Source organism: Gossypium raimondii, chromosome 2 (assembly GCF_025698545.1).
Source record: "Gossypium raimondii isolate GPD5lz chromosome 2, ASM2569854v1, whole genome shotgun sequence".
Classification (NCBI taxonomy): domain Eukaryota; kingdom Viridiplantae; phylum Streptophyta; class Magnoliopsida; order Malvales; family Malvaceae; genus Gossypium; species Gossypium raimondii.
In genome coordinates, this window is record NC_068566.1 from 12,367,109 (window position 1) to 12,378,210 (window position 11,102).

At 34.6% G+C, this 11,102-nt stretch overlaps 1 protein-coding gene across 1 annotated transcript; it reads right to left on the reverse strand.

Moving 5' to 3' along the window:
- Nucleotides 1–4,335: 4,335 nt before the first annotated feature.
- LOC105788050 (auxin-responsive protein IAA27) lies at nt 4,336–6,791 on the reverse strand. The gene is made up of 5 exons (XM_012614732.2): nt 6,022–6,791; nt 5,370–5,584; nt 4,965–5,106; nt 4,750–4,811; nt 4,336–4,630 (listed from the first exon to the last, which is right to left on the reverse strand). Exons 1-5 carry the CDS (start codon nt 6,555–6,557, stop codon nt 4,593–4,595), a joined length of 993 nt encoding a protein of 330 aa, XP_012470186.1. The 5' UTR covers nt 6,558–6,791; the 3' UTR covers nt 4,336–4,592.
- Between the last annotated feature and the right edge of the window lie 4,311 nt (nt 6,792–11,102).

Genomic DNA, 11,102 nt, shown 5'->3' on the forward strand with positions numbered 1-11,102 from the left:
AATTATTAAGTCAAAATTGTATTAATGGTTAGTAAAATTATCAAATTATGTAAAATTAGGTTAGGGTTTTTAATTAAATTAGGTTAGGGTTAGGGTTTTTAATTAAATTAGGTTAGGGTTTTTAAGTTAAGGGTTTAGGGTTTTTAATTAAATTAGGTTAGGTTTTTAATTAATTTAGGTTAAGGTTAGGGTTTTAATTAAATTAGGTTAGGGTTAGGATTTTAATTAAATTAGGTTAGGGTTTTTAATTAATTTAGGTTAAGGTTAGGGTTTTTAAGTTAAGGGTTAGGGTTTTTAATTAAATTAGGTTAGGGTTTCTAATTAAATTAGGTTAGGGTTTTTAACTAAATTACGTTAAGGTTAGGGTTTTTAAGTTAAGGGTTTAGGGTTTTTAATTAAATTAGGTTAGGGTTTTTATTACATCAAATAAACTTCTATTTTATTACATCAAATAATATCAAAATAAGTATACAAATTTTTATTTTTTTACATAAAATAATATCAAAATATTCAAAATATTTGTACAAATAAATTTAAATACGGCAATCAATGTCTATGCCCCGGGGATTCAGTGTCACATGGCGGTACGTAATGATTCTGTACCGGATTCCTCCTTTCTCTAGCTTTCGGCGACGGTTGTTGTTCTTCCGGTGGGGATTCTGGTTCTTCCGGTTCGGCATCTGGTTGTCGGACTTGGGACGATGATCCACCTTCAAAGAATAATGTATGTGGAGGTGTTTGCATCAGGAACGGCGACGGTGTTTGAAACCCATACGTTGGTGGGGATTGGTAAAAAGGAGAGCTCCCGACAATTTCCCCTTGCGATCCTCGTGCGCCGCGCTTGCCTATCGTTGGCGGTCCGCTCGGCATAACAGGAAATGGAGCTGAACCGGGCATTTGGCTCCAACCTGCCAAAGGACTCGGAAAAGGATACATATAAGGGCTAGGAAACGCACCTGGCATCGTCTGAAAAGGCGGTTGCGTGGGTATCATCGGTTGAACTGCTGCGTCAGGTGACTGCGTCGGTGCTCTCGTTGGGCCTGGTGATCTTATGGCCGCTGATGATGAGCCGGGTGAATATTTGGGCCTCGTTGAGGGGCTGTCTTCGTCTCGTCATCTTGGATTTAGAGGCTCGTGCCTTACCCTTTCGACACGTATTTGTCGCTGCCTCTCCTCTGGCGTCAGTAAATACGGCTTGCCATGGATCCTAAACCATGGCATGTATTCTGGAACGTACGATAACTCCGGAACGATGATTGGTTCCCGAGTAGGTAGATATTCATACCGATCTTCCTACATTTCCATGTACTCAAACCAGTATCTCGGCCAATTCGTATTCAATTGCTGAAGGTCGACTTTGTGTTGATTGTCAAACTCCTCAAGATCCACCGGAATCGGTTGTCTACATCCAAACTGTCGTAGCACTTTGTCTGTCTGGTGCGGCTCCACGGTTGCGTAGTTGACCAACACGACTTTCACGTGCCAAGCTTGTGGATTTTGTAAAAACTCTTCCGGATTCTTGCCTCAATTGCGGATCCTCGTATGGTGTCCATTGAAACTATATGAACATGATAGAAATATTAGTTATATACATAATACTAAATACTAAATACTAAATATCAATAAAATAGTGAATGTATGGAAATATCTATTTGCAATAATACTTACTTTTGCTTCCGACCGTTGGTCCAATAGAAGCCGTATATCTTCAAGAGAGGACGGTAATCGAGCATAACTTGCCAGATGGTTCCACCTAATTAAATAAAGTTTTAGCATACTTTTATTTTTAAAAATCTACATAATAATTGTAAAATGTAATATAATAAAATTTACCTCGTTATGAGTGGGAATGTATATGGGCGGTTCACTCGAGGACGTAGAAATGGAAAGCGAAACCGTGCCCATTACTGCAGTAGTGACAGGCAACCTCCGATGTTTGCTCTCCTCGGTCGTGTCGCCCCGCACATCTCCAGATATAATGTTGCCAAGACGGCAGACCCCAACTCAATTCACCGGCTGCTCTAAAATCAACGAGTTTTAGCAACCATCTTAGATGTACGTGGCTCCGTGACGTGTCGGGCATCAGATAACCTCCAATTATTTGAAGAATGTATGCCCGAGCATGTCGGATTCTTTCAATTTCGGTTGAATCTTCATCTGGATTAGGGAATGTGTCACATAACCAGCCCATCTCGACCTTACCTCCCTCCATTTTCTTCGGAATAGCGCCCAAAAGCTCGTAGCACACCGCCTCCCAATTGCTAGATTGGGCAGACTCGGTGATTGGGTGCCCGTCCACTGGCAATCCCAACTGCAAACTAACATCTTCTAGAGTGACAGTGCACTTCCACATGGAAGATGGAATGTGTGTGTCTCGGGTCTCCACCTCTCGATCAACGCACTGATCAGTTTCGGGACCAACTTGCATCCTCGGCCTACCATCACCACGTGCCAAAAACCCGCTTCCCGCAGGTAGTTCTCTACCAACGGTGATGGAGGAGCATGCATATTCCGGATATTGCATTCCAATACCCGATCTTCAGACTTTTATAACAAATAATAAATTAATAATTATCTAAAAAACATAAATAAAAAATTCGTAAATAATATTTAAAAATTAAATTTAACACTTACCATTGTCATTTGTTCCACCGATATATGATGCCTATCAAGACGAGTCAATGATCCGGCCATTGATGAAATCGTACAAATTTTTACGATTTATAAAAATATAAAAAAATTTTAAAATTATTTTAAAAAAGGAAATTGAGAGGAAATTGAAATTAAATATGGATTTGAGAGAATTTTTGAAGGAAATTGAGAGGAAATTGAAATTAAATATGGATTTGAGCGAATTTTGGAAGGAAATTGAGAGGAATTGAGAGGAAATATGAGAGAGGATTTGTTTGTGAAAAAATAAAAAGGGGTGGGGGTATTTATAGTTTTTTTTTTACCGTTGGGGGGCAACGGTCAAATTTTTGACCGTTGGGTACTGTTCACGCACGGTCTAAATCGCGTCCACGTCAGCACGAGTTGTTGACGTGGACGCCATTTCTAACGCACTCGACATCGCTACCGACGTGGACGCAATTTCGCGAAAAAGGACCATTCCGGTAAATAATAAAATAATAGGCCCATTTCGGTAATTTTAGAAAAAAAAGGACTTTTATTGGTAATTTTCCCATTTAATATATTATTTTTTTCTGAATTAAAGAAAATGATATCAAATATCAATGAGTGGGGATGAAAACAAAACCCAAATTCTACCAGTTTCAACCCGACCTGATTCAATAGGTTGAATTTTCTTTTTGGAAATTTGGATTCAGGGTTGGTCAGTTGGAATTAGAGAAAAAATAATTAATCTGAGCCGAGATCGGATTTAAGATAAATCTGTCCCTCCAAGATACTTACAAAAATGCTCTTAATATATATATATATATATATATATATATATATTAAATTTTGCTTTCAATAAATATATATAAATATATTAAGTTTTAAGTCTAAACTAAAAAAAAAAGAATCTTATTTGTTTCCAAATAAATAAAAAAGTTGAAAATGTAATCTTATTTGCTTCAAAATAAAAAAAAATAAAACAATTAAATTAAATTCAGGCCCGATCGATTAAGAGTCGTGTCTCCTATTAAATTTTAGTTTCAGATTCGGTACAAATTCTTTGCTTAAGAGTCAAGTTTGGATCGAGATCAGAGTTGATTGGTTAAGCTTCAGGTCTAGTGGGCAAAAATCTGCCTCCCCCGCCTTATTGCTATCCTTAAATGAGTGCAAAATGACATGGATTAATTACATTGTTAGAGCTTTTCAATTTTCTTTTTAATACAAATGATGCTTAGAATTAGGTACAGCTCTTCTCAACCTTTTAATAGGAAGATAAGCGCACTTCAACGTGCTTGAATCCATACTCTTCCATTGGCAACAATGTCAATGCTAATCAAATCAAAACTCAGTCGACTCCAATTTTCTTTTTTAGTATTGTGTTCTATGGATATTAAACTATGAAAATAGAGTATAATGTTTCTAAGCATTCTTCAACTACTTAAAATTTCAGAACATATAAATAATTAATATAGGTTTATATCTAGTACTCACCTCCAGATATAAAAACCTTAATTAGTTAATAAAATATGTTGTTTAGTTGTTCTAATAAGAAACTTTTTTCACAAACAATAACACACACCATTCGCGTTCCAGATTCATTGCAACTAATCTATGGTTGTCATTTTTCACTTGTGTGTGTGATAATTGCCGAGGACTTCTAGGGTTCGGCGTGCTCTTCTTTTTTGAGATAAAAGAAATAGCCAACCACCAATCAATCCATTTACACAGTTCTCAAATTTACATTAATGAAGAAATAAAATAAAGGGACAAGCGGATATGTTTCCAATGCCATCATTTCATTTGTCTAATATAAAACTTCTTTCTTTTTCTAAAAATTTCCACAAACTACTCCAAACTTATCATATCTCAAAGCACATATATATAAATTCTTGAGTAGGGTACTCAAACTGATCATATCCTTAAATGTCTTGGTTTTCAAGACTTGATTTGTTTATCACCTTCAACATGCTTTTGCATTAACTCTGGTTCTTGCATTTCTCCATTGCTCTTGGAGCTGAAACCACCAAAAATAAAAGACCACTATATATCAGGAATTCATGAAATCATCTATATCAACCATGAGAATGCAACGGAATAGTTGATCAAGGAACAATGATGAGCGAAACCAGATACCTAGTCCAATTGCCTCTGAACCTTTCACTATCCGTAGTCTCTTACAGGTATCGATGAACATCCTGGAATCAAACATGACAAACAAATAACCGAAAAAGATTAGATTGCAGGAAAACGGAGTGTTGCGTTGCAATGTCAAGTAGCTTAACATTTCCAAGGCATGACTCATTTTTAAAGGAATACATAAAGTGGTATCTAGGATGAAAACCACTTACTCCCACGGAACATCTCCAACCAGCATCCAATCGCCGTCCTTGTCTTCATAAGTCAGCACGTACTCAGATCCGTGGAGAAGATCCATCAAACGACTCTCACTCAGACCATCTCGTACAGCAAGTCCATTGGAGCTGCAGTGCCCTGTATACACACACTTAACACTATAAAAATCACATTGGTCTAAACTCTTTCAAAAACAAATAAACTACTCAGATAAGCTTCTGCTGCAGGGTTGATTCTTGATCAAAACTTTTTCACCACACAAAATAGTTTCATCTAAAAGTAAAACTATAGCTAGTCTGTATATGAATCTTGTTGTATAAATATCACAGATCCTTAGAAATTTCCGATTCTTACATAACGCGTGTTAAAGTAGATGTATGTACATGCGAGGGATTGTATACCAAGTGTAAAACAGGTGAACATCTTCTCCAAAGCTGATGAGATTTCCTTATAGGTTTTGTAGGTCTTGAGATCAACCTTCCTCAGGTATGGTGCACCATCCATGCTCACCTTTACATAGAGGCAACCAGCGGCATCCTCACTGTTTTTCGCCGAATTTGAGGCCATCGTATTCTTCCGGAATGACCGTATTGGTGGCCATCCTACCACCTGTGCCCTGTTACATAAATCATACTCAATAATTGATTTAAAATTATAGACTAAGAACCAGTTATACAAGTAACGGTAGACCAAAGAGATTAAAATTTCCAGCAAGGCAACAATTAAAGAACTAAGCAATGAATATTACAAAGGTGCATGAAGAACACATTACGAAGTTAAAAAGCTCTAGGAAAAGTCCCTTTCGGCTTCAGAAATTTTCAAACAAACTTCAAAAATGAAAGAGTAAGCGGATTAAAATGCAGATAATCTGATGCAAGTTTGATATTCGCTTCAAACATTGTGGGGACATCAGCAGTATGAAGAACAGAATTTGAGTCTACAACACTAGATAAAATCAATGCAGATAGCAGAACAAGAATTAAAACCATCCCAATTGAAACTTCAACTTGCAATTTCATAAGAAAAAGTAAACAGGTTTGATGATAAACATACTTTGAAGCAGGAGCATTGGAATGCTCATTTGCAGAAGGAACAAGAATGTTCTTGTCTTGAACTGGCTTTGGAGACTGAGGAAGGCCACCAACCTCTCTCCCGGAAGGTAGTTTGTTTTTACCCTCCAAAACAGCCCTAGGAGAGGCCAAGATGGCACCTTTAGCCAACTCTACATCACATTTACCATTCATGGGAAAAACCCATTTCCCATTAGGTCCATCAATGGCATCTGAGAAACCCCTTTTTGCTCCAGACATCAAGTTCTTCAAAGGGCTTACAGCAAAACCATTACTTCTTTCATTACTCTCCAAATCTTTGCAAAAAAGAGAGACCTTTCTCTCAGGGGACTGAGAACCTGGCAAGCCAAGTCTCAACTCAGTTCCTTTAAGATTGAGACTAGTTCTGGTGGTTTTGTCTTCATTGGGATGAGTTGAAGAGGAGGAGGAGGAAGAAGAAGAAGGGATCTTATCAGAGCTTCTTTCCACTGAAGAAGTCTCTGATAAGCCTATGTAATCATGTTCTAAAGGTGTTGACATCTAAAATACCAAACTCTTTTGAAAACTTGCTTTCCTTAAATATATCAACAACAACAACTGCAGTAGATGAAGAAGAAAGCTAATGTGAGAAGAGAGAATGAGAGAGTGAGAAGCAGTCAGGTTAGGCTCTGAGGAGAGTTGGTTTTTGATGAAGCAGAAAAAGAAGTTTCTTTGGCCTTTCTGTAGCTGCTTTGCTTAGTATATTATTTTTTTCCTTTCTTTTTTCTAAATTCTACTTTATGTCTGTTGGTGTAGGCAAAAACCCTTTATTTTAACTTGGTCAAAGGAAATAAAATATATTTGGTTTGCTTTTAAGTGATTAATATATGATATATGATATTTTAGTTTTTTTTAAGAAAAAATCAAAATCAAATCAAACGTTATAGAATAATTCAATTGATCCAAAAAATAATTGTCAATTTGGTTTGTTTGAGTTCATCGACTTTTTATTTTTATTTCTAAATAAAATCTCAAAGATAAAATTAAGCATTAGATCAGTATCATCATGCAACTATCAAGTTGTAATTGATCAACAATCGCTTTTGGAGGATCCTAAAAAATGATCAGAGCATAAGGGAATGCTTTCAACTTCCCAGCCAACAAATGTGCAATTACATTGACTTCTCTTGGAATCTTTTTAATAATCACCCTCCATTGTCTTTTACAAAGCTCTTGAATTCTCGAGATTAGGTCCCTGTACAATTTCCCATAAGACCTGTCTAAGATGGCTTCCATAGCTTGTGCACAGTCTGTTTCAACCATAATATTATCCCAACTATTATCCCATGCCAAACGGAGTCTGTCATATATAGCCTAAAGTTCAGTCTGTACAAATTGCATTTGCCAATGTTTCTCCTAACTCTTCCACGCCATGAACCCAAATCATCTCTAGCCATAGCAGCTATTGACGCTTCCTTCAAAACAGGATCCCTTGCTTCATCTGTGTTTAACTTTATGAATCTCAGTGGAGGAGGATTCCAAACTTGATCTCGTCTTTGCTTCATAATACTGCCCACAGATAATACATGTTGAAATTTGATTGAGCTCGCTCAACACCACGCCGAATGAAGAGTGTGATAGTTATTTGAGCCTACCCTTTGAAACACCCATAAGTTCCTCTGCTTCCATAGATTTCAAGAAATAATTCCAAAGAAAGGCTGCCATTCATCTTCTGTAAGAACCAACTTATACTCATTATTTAAATTCAAAGAGATCCACTCCATTATAGGAACAAAAAAAATTCCCCCCAAATCCTTGAAAGGACAACCTGCCTCCACACTTCTTGCGCGCTAGCACAGTCTCATAGAACATGAATAATAGATTCTTCAACATGCCTACAACTTGCACAAGAAGGATCATTTATAAATCCTCTCCTACATCTCTCGACGTTGGTCATCAACTTCTCCTTGAGAACCAACCAAAAAAAGTGTCTAACTCTTTGGGGCCCTGTAAAGGACCAAGCGAGCTACCATTTGTTGTCTTCTAGATTAAGAGAATCATGTGTAAGAAATTGATAAGCTAATTTGACAATAAGCTTACCATGGTCCAACCATCTAGAGATTAACTCATCATTTTCGACTGAAGAGGTTGGAGGAGGAACGGCCACAATATATGACAAAATGCTATTATCCACAAAAAAGTTGAGAAAATTCCAATCCCATCTCCAATCAGATAAAAAAAAATCTCCTTTAAGATTGTATTCAAATTAATAATCTCTGTATTATGATAGAAATTGATTAGTGGTCCAATCTCTGGGACCCAATTATCGGTCCAAACCTTTATAAGATTACCCTCTCCCACTAACTAAACAAGATTTTGATGAAGGATTGACCAAACTTTGGACAAGGATCTCCAAACGAAAGAGCATGATCTCCTCGAAATATCTTCAGGGCACAACAAGTTCATCGACTTTTAAACTTTAGAAAAATGTATTTTATATCATTTTTAAAAATTTGGTTTTATTTTATATAAATTAAAAAATAATAAAATATAAATAAAAATAACATTTAATTTGATTCAAATAATTGTAACTTTTTTGTTTTTAAACCAAAATCAAGACTAAATCAATTAATTAATACTTAAACTGAAATTAAAAACAATCAAAAAAATTATCCAAATATTATTGTTGAAATTAATTTACAATTCTGTCTTAATGTCTATAAGGGAAAAAGATGAATTTAATTAATTTAGATAATCATTTTATGCAATTTTAAGTTATCCATATACTTCAAAACTTTAAATTGAAAATTTATATAAGTCTTGACATACTCAAATTTATATAATAGTATTAAATGAATTAAAACTCAATTAACTTTAATTTATTTTAAAATACATATTACAAATTAGGAAAAGGATGACAAAATAAATTTTCAACTTTGATGTTTTAAGATACCAACAAAGATTTTAACCACGCTAGTTTCTGCTGTGGGCTCAATTTTAAAGTATAATATTATGTATTTATATGTAAGTTATATAACTTTATATATTCAATTTAAACAATACACGTTTTTTTTTATGTAAGAGAAAACAATATTATATCTTGAATTTAGCATTTTCTTTTTCCTTTTATATCCCCCAATTTGTTTAGGAGATTTAATGTATAAAAGTGGTGGATTTCTCAATGGGACATTGCAATAATTAAAAGGAAAAATAAAATTTAAGGTCTACTTTATAAAATTTGTTTAATGTATACAAAATTACAAAATTAATACTTAGTAAATTGATTGGTGATGAGACGAATTAAAGTGTGATGGATTTCCTAATTATACTAGATTAAAAATCAAATTAAACATAATAAAATTAAGAATGCAAGTTTTTAAGAGTTAATCACAATAACATGCATGTGTCAGAATAATTTTCCTTCATAACTTAAAATTATTTAAACAATGTTAAGAGATGTTACGGAAATTTCGTGGCAAATTGATAATTTACTAACCCTGATATTATGAGTGCTCGGCTTCTCTCAAAGATCTAAGCTTAACCTTTTAGTTTGCTTGCATATTTCTATGTCAAGTCCAACTTCAAGATTACATTTTCAGGCATTGTCTAAGAAATCACACTTATTAAATTATTAAGTTTTTCTCGTATATGTCTATGCTCAATCAACTTAGTATTTCAATAGGCAGAAATCAGATTATGTGAGGTAAGAGTAATATTTTTATACTGAAATAATTTAATCACATTAATCCTAAGGTTATGCAAGGTAATAAAGTTCTTTTGATATTATTACTAATTTGACCTATTTTCATCATAAAAGATCAAACATGCATCATTCAAATATTGTGTCAATTAATTACAATATGATTCGATTTAATAATTAATTCAATTACATCCCTATTTTATAATGCACGAATAACATACACATGATTTTATCTGAATGAATAAACATATCAAATTCATAGAACATCTTTAACATAATTAAATAATCTAAGCTACAAAATTTAAATCATTCTAAGACCAACGGAATTAAACAATCATGATTATATTAAAAGTAGAAAACTTAGTTGCAATCATGTTTCTTGAATTGAAAAAAATAAAATATTGAAGGGAAAAGAAATGCTAAGCAATTTTCAGTGGTTCTCCGAGGCACAACTCACTTTACTCCTCTTTCGTTCTTCGTTTCTTGCCATGAAAACCAATCTTAAAAGCTAATATTTTCGAATGGGGCTACTCTTAGAGCCTTGCAAACACTCTTTGAAGAATGAAAAATGGGAAGTAAAAGAAGAGAGAAAAGAGGTGGTTAGTGAAGGATGAATGAAATGGAGAGAAAATGACTCTATTTATAATAATGAGAAGCTCTTTGAGTTTGCTAAAAATAACATGATAATCCCCTTTTTTTTCTCTCATGTATGGCCGACCCTTTGTGTTGAAGAAGGAAGGTTGATGACTTTGCTTAATTTAGCTAGCTTATGCTTAATTCATGGGAAGGAGTTAAGCAGTCACATGAGAAAGTTTTTGTGGTTGATTTGTTATCTTTTACCATGTCTTGGGTGTCTAATTTAATTACATTTATGGACAATTAGACTTCCCATAGCCAAATTGGGCTCTTTCCTCTCTTAGTGGACGGTTTGGGCTTCAAATTTAGCAACAAGCTTGTCCACTTTAGCGATCCAATTGCGAGATGGGTCAAAATTAATTTGAGAGTCCAACAGATGAAATTAGGACGCCCATACTGATAAGCCATCAACCCACTTCTGCATGACCTCTGCTACAAGAATGCTACAGCATCGAGCATCGAATAAGTGAGCTTCAAGACTAACTTTCCTTCTATTGCACGAAACTACGGCAAATCGACAAAAATATGTCAAATTAGCATGTAAATAAGTAAGATTACAACTTTATCCTTAATTTTTTTCCTACTGTACAAATTTGTAATAAAACTACAAAATTTGCTATTAAAATACTCAAATTTTGCATGAATTATTAGTTAGAAGGTGCTATAAATGCCTATATAATTTTGAGTTATCACACCCCCAAACTTAATTTATTGTTCACTCCAAATAATGCTAACTTACATTATAACTCAAGGAGTCACTTTTGCAAAAA